The 21,387-nt window shown below is 39.3% G+C and overlaps 1 protein-coding gene and 1 long non-coding RNA gene across 5 annotated transcripts in view; one reads left to right on the plus strand and one right to left on the minus strand.

The window, feature by feature from the left end:
- Positions 1–931: 931 nt before the first annotated feature.
- Positions 932–5,398, minus strand: KRT10 (keratin 10). Its single transcript, XM_042965594.1, has 8 exons — positions 4,808–5,398; positions 3,895–3,977; positions 3,364–3,520; positions 3,101–3,262; positions 2,884–3,009; positions 2,319–2,536; positions 1,629–1,966; positions 932–1,300 (listed from the first exon to the last, which is right to left on the minus strand). The coding sequence occupies exons 1-8, from the start codon at positions 5,396–5,398 to the stop codon at positions 1,194–1,196; spliced, it is 1,782 nt and encodes a 593-aa protein (XP_042821528.1). The 3' UTR covers positions 932–1,193.
- Positions 1,928–21,387, plus strand: part of LOC107179984 — a 148,824-nt gene continuing 129,364 nt past the window's right edge. For all 4 annotated transcript variants that reach the window (XR_006210983.1, XR_006210985.1, XR_006210984.1 and 1 more), the window contains exons 1-3: positions 1,928–2,014; positions 14,004–14,066; positions 20,121–20,159. This is a non-coding gene — a long non-coding RNA (uncharacterized LOC107179984). The remainder of the gene's footprint in view (positions 2,015–14,003; positions 14,067–20,120; positions 20,160–21,387) is intronic.

Genomic DNA, 21,387 nt, shown 5'->3' on the forward strand with positions numbered 1-21,387 from the left:
GTCATGGAGCCTTGACTATAGGGAAGTCCATCCATTTTGAAACAGGGCTTGTCATCAGTTTGAGTACAGAGGATAGGATTTATCCAGCAGGAGACCCAAGTAAATGACCTGGGGACCAGGGCTCTGGTCTTGGGGAAAACAAGCTCAAATCAGTAAGGATACAGAGACAGGCTGCTATTTGGTAGACCTGGGTATCTAGGAACCCACCAGGGAACACAAGGTAGTCTTAGGGACAAAGAATAAATATAGCCCTTAGTAAATTCATCTACTCCATATACTAGCAGAGTACTGTCAGCTGGGTTCTTAATGGCTGAAGAATATGACTGGGTTGACCCTACACCAGGTCTTTAGTACTTATCACGAGACGTGTTTGGTGAAGGCAGGGACCTAAAGTTGTTCCTTTGGTAAAATTGGCATTATCATGTCTTCTCCTGTTCATCTGACAGACACCAAATAATTTTGTTAGGGTGATATATTACTGGCCTGGTGAGTGGTAGATGATATCTCTTAAGGTGTATATATAGCAACTGGGCAGAAATGAATGGGAAGAAAATGAGGGAAGGTAAATGTGCGAAGCCAAGTAATCAGAAAATGTGAAATTTCCAATAACTTTATCCATGGAGACTTACTGGAGATATTTTAGAATTTTCAGGACTGAAATAATTCAAAGCCAGAGCACTGGGAGTTTCCCACCTATGGTATATCTTTAAGAAAGGGTAAGATTGGGTATCAGATTTCTGACTTAGTGAGATTATGGACATTGATCTAACACCCACAAGATTAAAAAATTTACTCAGGGAAATCATAATGATAATAATTCTGTCTTTAGAATTTCTGGACAAATGAACCTTCAAATGCTATAGTTCACTAATCTTTAAGGTTAAAAAAAAAATCACTTAATTTAAATAAGGACAATTCTGACCAAATTGGATAGCTTGCATCAGTAAGAAAGTTTATTGAAATTCATTAGTGAATGAGAATAGAAAGTTTTTTTTTTTTCCATTAAAGAACACTTTCTGGTAAAGTGAAAAGAAATACAGAAACCACAAAACACCTTTTAGACACCTTATTTTCAAGGAGTGAACCTATTTCCATAGACCATTAAGACTGAAGTGTTTTCTTGGCGCTTTTGTTTTTCATGCACCTGTACATAATGGTCTGTGTGAAGGGAGACTCTTTCCTCTTGATGCGGCTTAATAGTAGTGTTTCTTGGTTTCTGATTCAACCATTGATGAAAGGACTCTACCATCAGGTGCCACCTCTTCAATAATTGTCTTGATTACTCTGGTTTTGTTAGTATCTGTACATGAATCACAGGGGAAAAAAACAATTTAGACTAAATAATTTGTGGGGCTTCTTACTAATTAATCAAAATTTCTAAAAGAAAAGTACACTTAATTAAAAAAAGAAAGAAAATCCTATTTTTTTGTTTGTTTTTTAGATCCGAATAGTATTTAAGCTACAGCATCTTGCACCAGGTTATTTTTCGTTCAAGATGGATGTCAAGAGTATAGTTTGCTAAAAAAAAAAAAAAAAAATCCAAGCGGAAATCTCTAAGATTTTAATTTTTTAGAAAGCTTTAAAAAGCAACAAAATCATCACGGAAATTTAAAACTAATTCTGATTACCCCAGCTAGTTTCTGCTGACCTTGGTCCCTTGGAAGAGGGTTCCCCGACGGACCCAGAAGACGAGGACTTGTGACCGCCGGAGCTGCCTCCACCGTAGCCGCCGCCGCTGGAACTGCCGCCGTGGCCACCGCCGCCGCCGGAGCTGCCGCCGCCGTAACCACCCCCGTGACTGCCGCCGGAGCTACCCCCGTGGCCGCTACCGCCGTGGCCGCCACCGCTGGAACTTCCGCCGCCGTAGCCGCCGCCGTAGCCGCCACCGCCGCCGGAACTTCCGCCGTAGCCACCGCCGGAACTTCCGCCGCCGCGCCCGCCGCCGTAGCCGCCGCCGCCGCCGGAACTACCGGGAGTGAGGGTTATGTTCGGTTAACTCTAACTTTGAAAAATGGTGGGTCGCCTTCTAGGTTATCGTTACTTTAAAAATAAGCAAAACGTGTTTCGAGAGGGGAAAAAAAAAATACCTGTCGAATATGGATTCTCAGACCCACTAACGAACAGTTTTATATGCACACAACTTTCAGAATCAAATCCATGGGAAACTCAGGCTGTGGTTGCATACGCCTTTCTCTGTACTCTGCCTTCCCCCTTCTCCCTTTCGCCCATCCTCCGGCACTTTGGGTTTTGGAAAAGCCCGGCGATTTAGAACACTGAATAAGACCAACTGGGATAATTCTAGGATTTTTATAATTTACCTTCCTTCTCCTTCTAGTAGGCTGCGGTAGGTTTGAATTTCATTCTCCAGTCGGATCTTAATATCCAGGAGTTGTTGGTACTCAGCATTCTGGCACTCGGTTTCAGCTCGAATCTGTTGCAGTTGTTCCTCCAGAGAGGAGATCTGGGCCTGAATCTGGGAGAGCTGCATACAGTAGCGACCTTCTGTTTCTGCCAAGGAGGCTTCCAGGGATTGTTTCTGGAAGGAGAGAATGTACGGTGGCTTAGAGACTTCTTTGTTTAATAGAGTACAGTGAAGATTATTTAATAATTATTTAATGATAATTAATATTTAATCTTTAATAATAAGACATCAAATAGAAGAATAAAGGAAATGAATAGAATTTGTGTTTTATGTTTAATGGCAACATTTTAACTTCACGTTTAGAGCAGGGCCCCTAAGACTTTTCTCCCATTAACAAAGAGCTCCAATTTTATTTCTACTTTCGTACTCTTTCTTTTTTTCTTGTGGTGCATATTCTTATGTGAGTGTGAAACTTTGTGTGTTAAAGTTGAAGTTATTTCAAGAGAGAATTACAAACATACCAGGGCTAGTTGGGACTGTAGTTCGATTTCCAGACCTTGAACCGTGCGTCTCAATTCAGTAATCTCCGATTTGTGGCTGGACATTTGTTCGATGTTACTATTGATTTCCGTAGTGAGTTCTTTGCTCTAGAGTATTAACAACAGGGGAAAAGATGAGAAAATTCTGAAATGATAACCAAACGTCCGTTGGCCCCACTATGAAGGAAGACGAATTAACCTTTTCGTTGAACCAGGCTTCAGCGTCTTTGCGGTTTTGTTCAGCAAGTTGTTCATACTGGTTTCTCATGTTATTCAGAAGTTCAGTCAGATCGACACCTGGGGCAGCATTCATTTCTACATTTACATCACCAGTGGACACATTTTGAAGGTCTTTCATTTCCTGTTAGAGGAACAGAAAAATTTAATGATTGTATCATGACCACATGACCCCCCCCCCCCCCTTTTATTTTTGGCTGTGGGACGTATAACTTTTTGCATCACCTCTTCATGATTCTTCTTCAGGTAGGCCAGCTCTTCAGTCAGGCTCTCGATCTGCATCTCCAAGTCAGCCTTGGTCAGGGTCAGTTCATCCAGCACCCTGCGCAGGCCATTGATATCAGCCTCCACGCTCTGGCGCAGGGTGACCTCGTTCTCATACCTGAAACAAGCATGGTACAAATACTGGATGTAATTTACATATGGGAGATGTTCCTGGGCTGAGACTGTTTTAGAAGCGAATACAGAGTTGGCTTCATATGGCAACATTTATTGTGTACTAATTCATACGGGGATAGAGGGATATTAGTGGGTTAATGCAAAGGAGCTTAGCAGTTTACTTTAAAATGCATTTTCTTCTTTTAATATTGCCAAGAAGGTAATATTGAAATTGAAAAATTTTCGGACAGCTCCAATACTGTTTAACGTTGAATGAATTCAAGAAAATGTAAATGCTATTGTAGGTGTCCAAAGTCACTGTTAAAAACAACTCCTGTATTTGTTGTGACTGTGTTGTACCATGTTTACTTAGCTTACTTTAATCTGAAGTCATCAGCTGCCAGCCTGGCATTGTCGATCTGAAGCAGGATATTGGCATTATCGGTTGTCAGATTGAGGATCTGGAGGGAGAGGCAAAGAAATCAGATACAGATACGCCACTATAAAACCAGGTGGCATAGATAGATGAGCTGCATTTTTATGTTCTCTTACAAAATCCTGGGGGGATTTTTTTTATCTTAAATATAAAATATTGCAGGGCTACTCATATACTTAAATTTGAGTCATTTGTTCTCTTAAAGTTTCTATACATATCTACTTCTGTATCATCTTTTTCTGAAAACTAACTGCAGTTATATAGCTGTGTTCTTGCACAGCTCCCCTCTCCCCCGTCCCATTTTATACTGTGTGATTTCCATGTATTTCAGTGAACTTTTGACTGACTCATACCTTTTGGTTTAACTTGTTTTAAATATACATTCTAAATGAATACACTCTGGGCTGACACACAGTAGGTACAATTCACAAATCTCCCAGAGGCAAACAATATCCCATTTTCATACTGGAGAATTCATGTTACTTATAATGTTGGTAATGGATTTTTTTTATTATCAATCTGAATACTGTCTTGTTCTGATTGATTTAATAATTCTTTCAGTTCCGATATTTGTAAATGACCTAGTATTTTAACTATGAACTCATACACTCATTAAAACATAAAAAAATTCTCAGTAATCCGTCATCTGATAAGGTATACAACACACATTGAAGATTTCAATGACCATATCCTCACAAATATTTACCTTTGAGGAGACTGGATTATTTTTGGAAGAGAGAAAGTAACCTAGGCAAACACAGTGAATAGCTACATTGTAGTTAATGTAAGAGTCACATATCTGAGTTACATGGATAAAAAATAGGCTTAAAGTTGGATTTTTAAGATGCACCTTACCTGATTTTTAAGATCATCGATGGTTTGGTAGTATTTGCTGTAGTCACGAGGTTCTCTCTGGCCTAAGCCGCCATGCTTTTCATACCACTCCTTGATTTTGCCTTCTAGCTCATAGTTTGATTCTTCCAGAGCCCGCACTTTGTCCAAGTAGGAAGCCAGGCGGTCATTCAGATTCTGCATGGTTACTTTTTCATTTCCGGAGAGAAGGCCACCATCTCCTCCAAATCCACCCCCAAAGCCTCCAAAGCTGCCTCCACTGAAGCCGCCACCACCAAAGCTGCCCCCTCCAAAGCTGCCTCCTCCATAGCCCCCACCAAAGCTGCTGCTTCCATAGCCTCCACCAAAGCCTCCTCCACCAAAGCCTCCTCCGCCAAAGCCTCCTCCTAATCCTCCATAGCCACCTGATGAGCCCCCAAAGCAGCCTCCACCAGAGCTCCCACGACTAAAAGAACCACCACTGAACCCCCCTGAGCTAAATCCTCCACCAATGGAGCCTTTGCTGCTTGAAATTCTGAAGGATGACCCTCCTCCTCCTCCCCCCCCACTGCGGGAGGAAGAGTACTGCTTGCTTGAGCTGTATCGAACAGACATGGTGATGCTGTTTAGCTCAGGGAGTGCTTGCTACCAAGGACAGTGACAAGCCTTTATACACCGAGAGGGTGTGTCCCACATGTGTTAGAGTTTGCTTACTTGCATGGTTTTCTTTTTGCCAATTTAGCATCTTTACTTATGATTGCATAAATTATCGTTGGTAATAACCAATTCCAATATGTATGGTTTTGAATTTGCCCTAAGAACAAACAGGAGTTTTGCTGTGTTGAAATTGAAAATGGGTGTAGTTCAGATGAGCTTATGTTTCATTATGCTTTTTTACCTTTTGAAGAATATTGAGCAACTTAAATCCAGTTTTTTCTCAGTACTAATTTAGTTACACAGAATGTTTGCAAAGTTTGGAAAAAGAATTTTAGCTACAAAATTATTGTTGAAGATTTTTCAAATCCATGTTTTAAATAGTTTTAATTAATTGGAAAAAAAAAACTAACAAAGTCATGCTCTAATGGGGATCTTGTAGAAAATTGTAAGCAAACCAAAAAGAAAAGAAAAAAATATGCTAAACAGTTTAATTAGTGTTCAAAAGATGCCACATATGAAAAATTAAAGCCATAAAAAAACCAAATTGGTAAGTGTGTGTGTGTGTGTGTGTGTGTGTGTGTGTGTGTGTGTAGTGTTTGTAGGGAATCTTTTATTTGGAGAATGAAAGCATAGTGGTACTTTGCTTAGAGAGTTGGAAGTGAGTAATGACTTAGGAATCTGCCAATTTAATGGTGCTATTCTTTTTAACCTTATATATATTTTTAAGTTTATTTTGAGAGCGAGAAAGCTCATATGAATGTGTGAGCGGGGGAGGGGCTGAGAGAGAGAGAGAGAGAGAGAGAGGGAGAATCCCAAGCAGGCTCCATGCTGTCAGCACGGAGCCCAACACAGGGCTCAATACCACAAACCGCAAGATCACGACCTGAGCTGAAACCATGAGCTGGACGCTTAACTGAGCCACCCAGGCACCCTTTCTTTTTAACCTAAAAAAAAAAAAAAAACAAAATCATGAAGTGATTCTGGATTTTATTGATTTTTAAATTCATCATAGTGAAGCCTGATTTGAAGACCATAATGCAGAAATTCTTAGCACAATATATGACAAACTAACCTCCATTACTTTCTTTACTCTAAATTTGATTGATCCCCAAAGGGAGAGCTTAGTTATGTTGTAATTGTGATTAAAAATTTGCTTACAGGAATATAAATCCAGATTAGAGAATGTTACTTGCTCCAAAAATTATGATCTGGACTGTGAACATATGTTTCCAAGCTAGATTCTGTTTCTCAAAAAAAATTTTTTTTTTCCTTGGATACACTGTGTATAGAATTTGGTGTAACAGTTTGTCTAGTGAAGTATTTAATTGGGACTTTAATACATGGTATAAAATTATTTTTCATCTACCCATAGGCTATGACAATGCTGTTGTTCAAAAATATATTCATGTGTATTACACACACACACACACACACACACATATTTTATAATTAAACAGTGCCATTTGTGATCCTGTGATTTTATAATCTGTGAAACAAGCTGCTGAAATAGGGATGGTGGTTATCTCTAGTGTATGAAAGAGGAAGTTGAAGCTGAGAGAGGTTATGATTTCACCTAACGAAATGAAATAGGTGGTAGAACTGAGATTAGAAACTTAGTGTTTTGATGCCTGACTTTTGGCTCTTTCCTACGCTACCATTGTGTCTATGTACTCTCTACTGTGGTTGGTCTGATAGAATCGAATGCCTCTCTTTCTCACCATAAACTTCTCCACGTGGGAAAAAAACAAAACAAAACAAAACAAAAAGTCCTTGGAAGCATGAAAATGTTGAGATGATAGGGTATTTGGCACATGCTCTTGTTTTACGAATTGCTTTTTCCTATTAGATGTACAGCTGCACAGCCTATGAAAACTGTAGAAATAGTTTGTTTCTTCAGGGAAGGGGAATGTGGCTGGGAGTGTTAGTGTAGAGCTGATTGTCAGGGGTTACGGTTATTACCCAGCACGTTGTGGTTCCGCCAACTTGTTAGCACATGTAAGTGGGGCAGTAGCTAAAAGAAATAATGAAACCCAACCATGGGAATTGATCCTTGAGGAAGATAGCAGGCGGTAGAGGAAGGCTGTAAAAATCAGGATAGAGAAAACAAAAAACCATTCCAGTAAGTTCAGAGCGGATGTTGAAGCCTTGATATTAATGAAAGCGATTTGGAAAGAAACCATTTTAATTAAAGAGATTCTGGTAGATTTTACCTGCCATTATTATGAATTTTGGATCTTGATCTTACCAGTTTTGCTTCAGTATTAGCTTTTACTATTTTTTTTCACCCTGGTGGAGAAATATAAAATTTAAATCTATTTTCAGTTATTTAACCGGTGCAAGTGGTATGAAGAAATCTGTTACAATCATATTAAAGAATATGTGAAAGGAAACCTGTGCGTAAAAGTACACGGGGACAAATACATGTATAGAGACTCTTCTAATACCAACTATAATATTTAAACCACCTTTAACTAAATCTATTCTCGAAGGCTGATTATTAACCTGTATATTGTAGAAATTGATTTGTTTTTATTTGCACTGTCATTTGTTGAAATCCGCCTTTGGCATGAGTGACGTTACAGAGGTGCCATGTAATAATTCTATAGCTAAATGGGATGAAAATTTACAGACTGTCATTTCTAATCTTGGCACCGTATACACTTGATTGCCATAATCCACTGTAACTGTAATTTCGTTGTTTTCTATTTTTATTGTGTCTCTGTGGGGCGTTGATAGGTATTTAGAAGATAGATGAGTGAGATTCAGCTCTTGCCCTTAACGATTTTACTAATCCTTACAATCTAATTGAGGAGACAAAACAAACATTATCAACCTAAGCACCATATGAATGGTAAATGAAGTGAAAAGGAGGTGGGGTGGGGAAAAGGAGTTAACATTTCTAAACATCTACTATGTTCTAGATGGTTTAGTCTCCTGTAATCCTCCCCAATTTCTCTCTGATTGGTATTACATACCTCATTTTATAGCTGGAAAAAAAAAAAAGTGAAGCTTTAGAAAGCTTTAGGAATTGCCCAGAGTAGCATAGGTAGTTTATGCTAGAGCCTGGTTTTGAATCAGCTTCAAAGATGATCCTGTTTTCATGACAGGATCTGTCGTGAAAGACTGTCGCTGTAAGGCTGATGAGCAAGGAGTCCTGTTGGAATAGGGTCATCTGACAAAGTTTCATGTGCCAGTGGAATTTAAGCTGAGTCTTGCAAAGGATGGGTAGGATTCTTCCATGCATGCAGCAGCAGAGAGAGGACCTTTCTGGGAAGTGGGGACTATGAAAATGCCAAACAGGTGGAGACTCTTAATGGGCCAGTTTGGCTAGATCAGATCATCTATATTTATTAATTTCTCTTAACAGATTTTATTTGGTACCTGCAATATTCCCTGGGGATACATAGGTGACTAAGACAAATCTGCCACTTAGGGAATTTGCACTGTACTTGGAGAGACAAGCAAACATACCCACAAGTTGGAGATTCTAATATAGGGTACTCTGGGCTACACTTGAGGCATGACCAGGGTGTTGAGGTAGTGCAGGGAGGGGTTCTAACAGTCTGGTGTGTGTGTGTGTGTGTGTGTGTGTGCGCGCGCGCGTGTGTGTGTGCGCGTGTGATGTGCATGAGGGCACAATGAAAGAAAAATGAAGTTTTGAGAAGTTTGTTTTAAGATAGGAATTTGAAGTAGTACCAGGATATTCACGTAAAAATGTCTTAGCACTTAGACTCCTAGGACTACAGTTCAGGAGGGAGATTAGAGCAGCAGATACATTCAAGATAGGTAAGATCCCTAAGGGAAGGAATTGAGAAAGAAATGAGTGAAGGTCTAAGCCTGAACTTTGAGGGATGGCCACTTTAGGGGCTGGGAAGAAGAGCTAGAGACTAGAGAATAATACTGAGAAGGAGGGCACTTATGATTTGGGAAAGAGGAAGAAGGAACTTGGAAGCCAAGGGAGGAGGGAACCCAGATAAGTAGGCTGGTCACCAGAAAGAGAGACCAAGGAGAAAGGAGATTGAAGAGAAACTTGATTTGGCAGTTAGGAACCACTGGCGTCCTTCCACAAGAGAGGTTTAGTGGAATTGTAGTAGGGTAATCTACAATATATACCCAATATTAGATTTGGCCACTTTGCTTACTGTATTTTGTTTTCATGTAGTCCAGTGTATTAATTTCCTCTTTAATTGCTTCTGGATTTGCAGTCATGGTTAAGGTGGGTATACACTATTCTCATGAGTTTAGTTTGGCTGGGGCTCTTGAAACATGTTGATTCAGCTTTGTTATCAACTTGACTTGTCGCACTGTTGGGATTTTTGGACCTTTCCTATTCCTTGTTTTTCTTCAAGTAAAATTCTCTTTTGAAGTTTCTATTTGAAAATTCTATTTGCAAGTTTCTTTCTCTGATTAATTGAGATACAATGAGTAATTTAAGTAGTTACAGAAAGAGGACTCTGGTAGTGCAGATTATGTCTCAAGATGGCAGGATTGATGAGCTAAATGTTTAGAGTTTTCCATTGTTTATCACAGAAAGTTTGAAAGTTAGACATATTTTGCTTGACTGGTCTGTGACTGTGTGCAAACTGCTGAATGTGCCTTTATGATTACCACCCACAGAGTCAAAGCCAAATAGAAAATTGTACAACTGTGTAGTGGATTTGGTACCCTCCTCCCAGACGACTGAGTATTTAGGCAATAATTAGTAATTAGCGAAGATATTCATAAGGCCCATGACTTCTCATTGCAAAACATCTAAAATTCAGTGCTTTAAAATCTGCAGACACTCCCATATCATGCAATTTTTCTGAAACTTCTGGGATTGCACTGTGATAGAAGCCACAAAAATGTGGAAATTACATGAAGGCTTTTCAGTTAATATAGCAGATGGTTAAGTGAGTGGGCTCTGGAGCCAGACTGCCAGGGTTACAGCCCACACCCCACCACTCACTGTGTGTTGTCTTGGTTTCCTCATTTCTTAATTGAAAAAAAATGTTTATTTATTTTTGAAGGAGAGACGGAGTGTCAGCGGGGGTGGGGCAGAGAGAGAGGGAGACACAGAATTGGAAGCAGGTGTCAGAAGCAGTCTCCAGGCTCTGGGCTGTCAGCACAGAGCCAACACAGGGCTCTAACTCACAAACTGTGAGATCATGACCCGAGCCAAAGTCGGACGCTTAACTGACTGAGCCACCAAGATGCCCCACGGTTTCCTCATTTCTCAAAAAGGAATGATAATTTTGCTTACTCTGCAGTGTTGCAGCGGTAGTTGAATGAGTTAGTTAAATATTAAGCATTTAGAACAGTGCCTGACATACATGGAACAAGTGCTTAAGACATGTTTATTGGTGTTACTATTACTGTGATCAGTATCTTAGAGCCTAAGCCACTGTCTAACCCACAGTTGGCCGGAAAAATATGAGTGAAAGGATAAGGTTAGAGGATGGAAAATGGCTGGTGAGGAGGAGAAAATGGCAGGGGAGGAGGGTAGGCAAAGGAAAGATGTGCTTTACTGATAACTTTGTGATAAAGTTTGCCATCTGTTTTTCTCTAAATGATGTGTGGTTTTTTTTTTTGAAGTTTATTTATTTTGAGAGAGAGAGAGAGAGTGTGTGTGTGCATGTGGTGGAGGGGCAGGGAAAGAGGTAGAGAGGATCCCAAGCAGGCTCTGCACTGTCAGCGGGGAGCCCGATGAGGGGCCCAAACTCACAAACCTGGGTGCTTAACTGACTAAGCCACCCAGGTGCCCCTGTGCTTTCATTTTTAACTTCATTCTTTTCTTTATCTCCTATATCCCCCAAATCCCCAATTTTGTCTTTTTTTTTTTTTTTTTTTTTTTTTTAAATCTTAGCTGATGTTTTTCTTTCTTTCTGTCTGGTCCCACTGCAACTGCCCTAATCCAGGCTTTCAGCACTTCTGTCACCAATGTTATATCACCAGCTTCTGAAGACATTTTCTTGGCTCAGTGCTATGTCACTTAAGATCTTTCCTGTTCACTGCTGCAGGATTAATGTTCTTGACAAAGTATTGTCATGACTTCATCAGTGTACTCAAGCACCTATTATGGATTTCTCTTGTGGATGGATTAAGTCTTCTCAACAGCTTTGCCTGACTCTGTCTGTTCATCTTCATGCTCCCTGCGGTGCATAAGGATGTTGGAGTGGAAGGAGAGCTGCATTCTCCTCATGAAGTAATTATGTGGCCTTGGGCAAGACACTCAGCCTCTCTGTGTCTCATTTTACTACCCTATAAAATATGGGTAATACTGTAGGTTTCCCCTGCTGTTTGGAAGTAGAGTGTTCCTGTGAAGCAAAGAAGCAGTTATCATTAATTTATATGGAAAATTTTGAGCATCCCCAAGTCCTCAAAATAACTTCTTTTAGGCTTTTCTGATACCCTGGGACACATCTTGCTAACTGATGCACAGAATACATGGAGATAAAGCCCACACGCTCACAGACACAGTGGAAAGCTATGGCTGATAGACGCTGAGATGCTGAATGTAGTTCTCAGGGGAGGAGCTTGGTGGGGCCATTCTTGCTACCTCTATAATGGCTCACTGCAAGAAACGCTTGGTGCTGTTTTCGCTTTTTGCCTATTTTTCACAAAAGTGAAAATCTCTTTGGATTTTTTCCAGTTAATGAGAACAGGTACTAATGTAAGTCTTTTGTAAAAGCAAAATGGCATCAAGGTGAACTTCCAAAAAGCGGGGGATGCATGTACTCATAAATATTACAATATGTATAATCACAATCCAATGAAAAAATGTGTTAGCATTTCCGTGAAAAATTCTTTAATGATCAGCAAGCCTTTTTTTTTTTTTTTTTTAATCCTGGCCAAGACATTATGCTTTATCCCTGAATTTAAGGCCTTTGTTGCTCTTGTTTTGAAATGTCCTTCTTTCACTTTGCTAGTTACTCAAATCATGCTACCTCAACTCGAAGCTCTGGCTTAAATGTCCTCTCCTTCATGAGGTTTCTCACCATTAATGTAAGTCACGTCTGTCTGTCTCTTTTAGTTCCTGTGTGGGTAATCTAGTGTTTTATAATACACTGTGCCATCATTGTTCCCAGTGAGATGAGGCCTTTAAGTCCCTTTAGAGAAGGGAGGGTGCTGTATACCCAGTCTGTACCTGACAGATACTTACTGTTCTCTGACTGTTTTCGTATCACCTCAGTGCCTTTTCCTACTTTCTTTTCTTGCCTTTATTTTGTTCTCTAAAGTGTTTTTGGCAGTGGTGCAAGTTCAAAATTTAAATAAAGGCCAGTTGAAGACAACTAATTTCACTTTAAAGTAACTTATAATACTTTTAGATGTGAGAATGTTGCATAAGAATGATAAGAAATCTAATATTCTGCATAGGAGTTTTAAGGTATCCAAAATATATAAAGATATATACCTTGGACTTTATATATATGCTTTATATATTTAAAAAAAAACATTTTGGCCCTCACTTTTTCCGCTTCATTAAAGGTCCCCTTTTTGGTCTTGGATCTGTTGTGATGATCTTGATACTGGCAAACTCCCAAAATATATCTGTACTTCTAACACTTCAATCTGTTTATTAGGATAGTTGGCTATTTTAGTTGGTTTTCTAGTTAGAAAGCACATGAGTTTGGTGTAACTTAAGGATTAAATGTTATGTGACTTGGCCTTTATGTTTCGTTAGCATGTCATAGGTTTCTTCCTTTCGATTGAGTTGACTTCATTCTATGAAAACAATTACCTGCATTAGGAGGTGTGAAACTATGAATCACCTGCATTAGGAGGAGAATTTACTGATGTAGAGCAGAAAACAGAACGATAATATCCCTTTGAGTTTTCATAAAAAGTAGTAAAAGTGAAAGTACCAGCCAACCAGCCAAGCTCTACAAACTACACTCTTAAGATATTAAAACAACATTGTCAAAAATAGTGGCTGTTTTTTGCCCTTATTCCTAAATCCAAGAAAATTCCTTTAGGTCCAATTGTGGTTGTTAATCAAAATCGATCTCTCAAAGATGTGTGGTAATGGGAGAAAGTAATTTATGAAATCTTGTTAATTTTTACTTAGGGAATCTGGGCAGATCTAAAAAGAGTAGACAAAATTTTGATTTCCAAATGGTACATATAGAGGTTAAAGAATATAATAAAAGCGGCAATCCCCCACTCTAGTAATTTTAAATGAATATATATAATGTGCTTAAATTAAGAAAAAAATCTTACGAGTTAATCTCTTAATTTTATTGCTTAGAGATTTTTAAAATACTTTAAAGAATCAGCTTGTCAGTTTTATAACAAGTTGACAATAGCTCGGTGTCCAGATCACCTGTGTGTGTGTGTGTGTGTGTGTGTGTATGGTGGGAATGGAAAGGAATAGATTGAAACAATTATTAAAATGAAACACATAATTGCAATGGAGAAAATTTACTGTAACCATTCTGTGGCCTCCCTCTACAAGGTTGATGTGAGATAATGCCCAAAGAACACTAATTTCTTGGATTAAATTTATTAAATAAATATGAAAGTAACCTTTGCAAAGTCAGTCCTCAGATAATTAGAGCTTATTGAGACTTATTCTGTGTTCCAGGGCCCGTGCCAAACACTTGACCTGAATTTTTGTCTCATCAAATCCTGACAGCAATTGTACAAGGTAGCTTTTATTTTAACTGAAAAATTAAGTAGCTTGCTCAAAATTGTTCAGTAGAAGGACTCAGCTGGGATTTGGGTACAGATCTAGCTTGAGAACTTTTAACACGGTGAGTGAGCTAAAAGTCTCTGGAAGTGATCCAGAATTGTATTTTGCAGTCACGTGACTTAGAAAATGAACAAGAACATGAGGGGTTCTGTTTTCTTTCTCAGATCAGGTAAGCCTTTTTAAAAATCATTTCATTTGTGATGAAAAACAGACTGGGACATGAATTCTCCTGGAGGGGTCAGACTTGTAGGTTTTATCTGTACCCAGGCTAGACTGTGTCCTGACTTTCTGAGGGTCCTTCCTGCTTGGGTTTCTGGAGGTCCCTAAGTCTTGGGCGTGATGGTCCTCAGCTCCAGATCAGTCGTTAAAATAACAAATCGGAGCAATTAGCCACCATGCATAATTGCCACACTAATCCTTTTATTATGCTGGCTTTTCTAGACAGAGCTAAACCCTTTATGGAGATTAACTGCTTTTTGTAAGGTTTTTATTCTAAATCTTGAACAAATGGTGTATTATCTGAATTAATTTGATAGTAAACTGTGACTTGGAAGGGTTCTGTTGCTTTGGGATTTTCCAACTTTCATAACCCAAAAGCTACCAGAATTTTTGGTGTCTCACTAATATTTCCTGTGTTGATCATTTTGGTTAAAATGTGGAGTGAAGGTTAGACTTGTCTAGTCCTTAAGCTTAGATATAAATGAGTTCTCTAGTCCTAAAATTTAGATATAAAAAAGATACAACGTAAGATGTTGTGTTTTCTTTCCTTTTTTTTTTTTTTTTTTGACATTTGGAATATAAATGCTGCAATCTAAAAGTGATCTGGGGCTCCTGGGTGGCTCAGTGGGTTAGGGAACTGACTCTTGATTTCTCATGGGTTGTGAGATCAGCCCTGCCTTGGGCCCCCTGCTGAGAGCACAGAGTCTGCTTGGGATTCTGTCCCTCTCTCTTTGTCCCTCCCCCCACTTGCAGGTATGCACTCTCACCCAAGTAAATAAATAAATAAATAAATAAGATCTAGTACAATGGGATAACTGTTGTAACAGTCACACTGACAGCCATCAAGTTGCTCTAAGCATAAGAATATTATGAATAGCAAGAACTTTCATCATTAACATTTATTTAACATTTACTCTGTGCCAGACGCTGTTAAGGGCTTTATGCACATTTTCTCATGGAACAACCCTGTATGGCAGATACTATTCTTAAACCCTTTTTAAAGAAATGGAGGAGGAAACTGAAGCTTACAATGCTTGTGTGTCGGGCATAGGGTGGTACAGCTAATACACTGGTGTCTGAGCCAGAATTGAAACCAGCTCTGTCTTCTCTAGCTCCACCACCTTTGACACTCTTAACCACCACCTTTCACTGTCAGATGTTTAATTAAATGCTGCTTTGTGGTTTCAAAGACTGTCCCAGAAATGTAGATGACAGTGGTGAGTAGGGAACCATTTTGTTATAGCTAGTCTGTTTTAGGATAGGCTTACATTTCCTACTAACAAATGAGCTAAATGGAATTTTAAAAGGAAGCAGATTTGAAGAATATTCCTTTTTGTTTAGATGATTCAATATGTTCTTTTCACAGATGTTCTGCAAACACTTTGCAATATGGATATGTTTTGAGGGTAATGGATTTGAGTGGGTAGGAGTGGGTCAGTCACAATGGTAAATTATTTTATGACAAGTGCTATTTGGCCTGATATTTTAGGCTTGAGTACATACATGCTATCTTACTTAAAACTTAAAAATGTTTATTTGTTTTGAGAGACAGAGAGAGAGAGAGAGAGAGAGAGAGAGAGAGAGAGAGAAAACAGGGGAGGGACAGAGAGAGAGGAAGAGAGAGAATTCCAAGCAGGCTCCATGCTGTCAGTGCGGAGCCTGATGAGGGGCTTGAACCCACAAACCATGAGATCATGACCTGAGCTGAAATCAAGAGTCAGATGCCCAACCGACTGAACCACCCAGGCCACCCCATACACACTGTCAGTTTAAGAACTGAGTGTTTAATCCATAAAGACTCTTAAGTACTGAGAACAAACTGAAGGTTGATGGGGGGTGGGAGAGAGGGGAAAATGGTTGATGGGCATTGAAGAGGGCACCTGTTGGGATGAGCACTGGGTGTTGTATGGAAACCAATTTGACAATAAATTATATTTAATATACATATAAAAAAGAACTGAGTGTTTAATAGAGGGCTAGGGTTTTAGTGGATTAATTAATCTCTTACCCAGACTTGCCATTCATTAGTTTATGGTACTTTTCAGTTTCATTCACTGGTCGAATCTCAGCCCAGGAGTTGTTCCTAGTCAACATCCTGGCTCTCCACTTGAGTCCTGATTTGTTGAACTTGAAATTCCAGATTGCTCATCATTTCTTGAATTTGTGAAAGTTGACCGTAGTAGTTGGTTACTTTCAGTTTCTGTCAAACTGAATCCAAAGGATTGTTCCTGAAGGGATAGAAAATAAGAGTGAAAGATGATTTATTAAAAATTGCAGTGGAGAAAAACAGAACATAGTTTGTAATTTTAAAGAAACCGTTCTTGGCACTGGGTCTTCCTCTCCCTGTTCCTTTATTGTTTAACCTTAAACAGAGTCGCTTTTAGTTTTTACAATGAAGAGATGATTCCTTAGAGACATAAAATAGTTTGAGAAATCTGTGACCAGTCTTGTAACTGTCATATGTGGATAACAATTTGGACTCTGAGAACAACACGTTGCAACATTCTTCATAGAGCTGGTTGGGCCTGAAGCTTTAATTCCAGCGTGTGGAGAGTTTGATGTGGCTCAGCCGGCTTATTCCTGTTGGTACTTGTCAGCAGAAGCCAATGCGTGCCCATTCAGTTCTTTGCTCTGAAGCCTTAGAGTGGAATAAAAGTACAAATACTTTGTACCAGCTAGGTATTCCATGATTTTTTTGGTGGCGATAGACTTACCTTTTCATAAACCAGGCCTCAGCCTTTCTTGGCTTTGTTCTGTGAACACCTTTTACTGCCTCCTCACCTGGCCCTGTAGGGCAGTCAGGTCCACTCCTGGGACATACACTTCAACACGAGGTACCTTAACACGTCTCCCTTCATTTACTGATCCAAAATCAAATAATTTGAAATGTCACAGGTTACTTGGTTTTTGCATCGGGGATATGATCATGCAAATAGATTAAAAAGATAAAACTGGAAATGTAGATTTTAGAAATCATTGTTAAGGTTTAAAAAAATTTCCATGAGATTACAAAATTACCAGTGTTACCAGATTTAGTAAATAAAAATACAGAATGCCCAAGTAAATGTAAATTTCAGATAAACAATGAATACTTTTTTAGAGTAAGTATGTCCCATTGCAGTATTTGGGATGTATTTATAATAAAATATTATTCACTGTTTATTTGATGGAGATTTAATTAATTTAATGGAGTGTCCATTTATTTTGTTTGGCAACCCGATTACACAAATATTCAGGACCAATGTAAGATAATATTTTTCTAAGATAATAATATTTTTATATTTTACAAAGTATCTTAATATAAGTGATTCATTTGATCTTTACTGTCACCCTGAGAGGAAAGTTTTGCTGGGAGGTGGAGAGAGGGGAGTTGTTATTTTATTTAAAAAAAATTTTTTTTAATGTTTATTTATTATTGAGAGACAGAGAGAGACAGAGCATGAGCATGGGAGGGGCAGAGAGAGGGGGAGACACAATCTGAAGCAGGCTCCAGACTCTGAGCTGTTTGCACAGAGCCCAATGCGGGGCTCAAACTCGCAAACCGTGAGATCATGACCAGAGCCGAGATCATGATGCTTAACCAACTGAGCCACCTAGGCGCCCCTGTTGTTATTTTTTAACTAGCAAAAAATTGAGACTCAGAGAGTAACAACTCATCAAAGTCATGATGAACAAACAAAGCACAAACCTGAATCCAAGACTTTTAACTCTTAGGCCAGTGGTCTTCCTTAAAATTTTGAGACATTTACAGAATATTGAAAAAACACTGAGAATTAAGATCAGAAAGTTACAAATAATAATGTAAGAAATTCCATATTCCTACCACCTAGCATTGCTGACTCTTATTTTTCTTATTTGCTTCCAGTTGAGTGTGCTTTCTAGCACAATGCTTTATGATGCTGATCTTAGAAAGCATCATATTTAGTGAGGACCCCTCTCGTGACCCAGGCCCCTGTTGGCCTTCCTGAAATCAGAGGGCTAGGCAGAGGGAACAAGGTGTGAAGAATCTTATAGACACCTTGACTTTACAGTCTGTGTTATTTTACCTGTGTTTTATGAAATGGAATCTTCTAATGACACCCACCACTACCATATCTTCAAGTGCTGACATATTGAGGCTTTTGATTAACATTTCATGCAATTCCTAATTCTTCATGAGTCTCTCTCTGACCCCCCACCCTTGCCTCCTCCATGATTCTTTTGGAGGTGAGTCAGCTCCTTCCTCCATCAGGTTTCCATTTTCAACGCTAGATCAGTCTTGTTTGGGGACAACCCATCCAAAACTTCTCAGGCTGATGCTATCCACCTCGACTCTCTGGTAATGGGAAACTCCATTGTGGTATGTGGACAAAGCACAATTAGAAGAACAAATACAACTTAGTAATGGAATTCTCCTCATCTAGTGGTACTAGAACATTCCACATAGTGGAGGGTAAAGAGCACAACTCTGGAGTAAAGACCAGGGTTCCCATTGCACGTTCACCACTTTTAGCTGTCACCTTGGGCAAATATTTTCTCTACACCTTAGTTTCCTCATTGTTAAAATAGGAATAGTGTGAGGATTAAGTGAACTGATGTGTGCAAAAGTGCTTAGCACAGGGCCTACCGCATCCTCGGTGTTCAGGAAATGGTAGGTCCGGTGTTCCTGAAGTCTTAAAAGATTGAAAATCTACCTTCTGCTCTTTGACCAAGAAGGGAACCAAATTCTCACTTTCAAATGCAGTACTGGAGACCTTCTGCACTTTTGTAAAAATGAGTCTCTGACCCATGATTTGAGAGTCCTATGCCATCTGTTAGATTTCCAAGAGCTGGGAGTTTTCAGATAGGTAGCCTATTACTGTTATTTATTGTAATCTAAGTGTTTTAAAAGAGGTCATTATATTGGGCTATGTAATAATATGAAAGAATTATATTGTAAATTTTGTGGTAATTGCTTGTTAAATGTAATTAATGTGAATGGGCAAAAATATTTTCTTAACAATCAGTCCTTTATGTGTTTTTTGGCTTAACTTGAGCTTGATGTCATCCATGGTAAGCCTGGAACTGTTGATCTGAAGGAGAGTGTTGACTTTTTCCAAAATAATATTGGGTTGACCTTTGAGAGAGGAAAAGGAACCATATCATTCAACAAAATATATAGAGTGTTAGGTCAAGATTATATGCATCATAGGTTTCAATAATTATAAGTGTATGCCATCATAACTATATTTGTCTAAAGTATATAAACAGTAAGTTCAAACCTTTCTAGAATTGTTATAGAACTTTTCAGCTAAATATATTTTCTTTTACAACTTCTGAAATAAAGAAAAATAAGTCAAATGCTCTTTCAAATGAGTGTCATCAGGAAATTTTATATTAATTTTTATGCACATTAGATATTTTTATGTTTATTTATTTAATTTTTTAAATGTTTATTTTTGAGACAGAGATAGACAGAGTACAAGTAGGGGAGGGGCAGATAGAGAGGGAGACTGAATCTGAGCTGTCAGCACAGAGCCTGATGTTGGGCTCGAACTGGTGAACCGTGGGATCGTGACCTGAGCTGAAGGCTGACGCTTAACTGACTGAGCCACCCAGGTGCCCCCAGATATTTTTATGTTTAAATTAAATGCATTAATTTATGTGATATAATGTATGTTATCCAGGAAAGAAAAGTTATTTATACGTAAGATAACTTATCTGAGTTTTAAGGTCCTCAATGGTGGTGTAGTATTTGCTATAGTCTTGAGGTTGACCATCAATGTTCTTTTTTCCAAAATTCTCATACTATGTTTTTATTTTTAATTCAAGGTCAGCATTGGTGTTTTCCAGGTGATGCACCTTGTCAAGGTAGGAGATCATGCCCGTGGTTTAAATTCCACACGTTTTCCCTTGTGTTACTTGAAAGAAGGCCACCATCATCAGAGCTACCAGCATTTTACATGGCTCCCATTGGGTCCGGCACTCATGCTACTCTACCCTGTTCCAGCACCCAGCCTCCCAACCCCAACACCAGAAAGTACACCAGAAGGCCCCCTAACTGTGAGCCCCCTACAATGCCATAGCTTCCCCTGAGGCCTTAACAGACCCATAGTCACTGTGGCTATGCTGTCAGAGCCCAGAGGAATAAGCCATTGTGTGCAAATGTAACAGAAGTCTGAGGTCAAAGTATAGCCTCAGTCAGTGCATTGTGGAGACCATCGTAGAGCTTTATGTTATGTAACACTATCACATTACATCATCTTTTATGAGCAGTTTTTAAAAAATATATAGTTTTTTGGGCGGTCAGCTTAATCTCTCTACCCCTTAGTTAAAGGTTTTTTTAATGTTTATTTACTTATTTTTGAGAGACAGAGACAGGGTGTGAGTGGGGGAGGGGCAGAGAGAGAGGGAGACGCAGAATCTGAAGCAGGCTCCAGGCTCTGAGCTGTCAGCACAGAGCCCGACACAGGGCTCGAACTCCTGAACCGTGAGATCATGACCTGAGCCGAAGTTGGACGCTTGCTAACCAACAGCCACCCAGGCGCCCCTCTACTCCTTAATTTAGAGATTGATGGGCCATATAGGTGCAAGTGGTGCCTCCCAGGGAGTTGGCTACATATGACAGGAAACTATGTGAGGGTGGGAAAAACAGATCATTTCATGACCCTGCGTTTTGAACCATGATGAATGGTCATTTTTTATTGAAACTCTGCAGGCATGCATCTCGCAGAAAAATCTTTGTTTCCCTCTGACCCTATATTTTCTATCATTCCCATGCTCTTGAGCCTAGCTCAGGTGTCTCTCTTTTTGGTGTAGCTTTGCAATCCAACTACCAGTCTCTTTCCAGGGAGTCTGTGTGGAGTAGTGTATATGCTTTGGAGTCAGACAGATGGGTGTTAGAGTCCTGGTTCACTGTTTTCCAGCCTGGATAAAAGTTACTTATCTTCTTTGAGTCTCAGTTTCCTCATCTGTACACCTTCCAGAAGATGTTGGGAAAGCAAATGAGAAACAAGTATTAGTGCCTGGTACACAGTAGTCACTCAATAAATGCTCGTTCTCTCCCTTACCCTCTTCTTCCCCCTGCTCCCTCACTTTA

This window comes from Panthera tigris, chromosome E1 (assembly GCF_018350195.1).
Source record: "Panthera tigris isolate Pti1 chromosome E1, P.tigris_Pti1_mat1.1, whole genome shotgun sequence".
Lineage (NCBI taxonomy): Eukaryota > Metazoa > Chordata > Mammalia > Carnivora > Felidae > Panthera > Panthera tigris.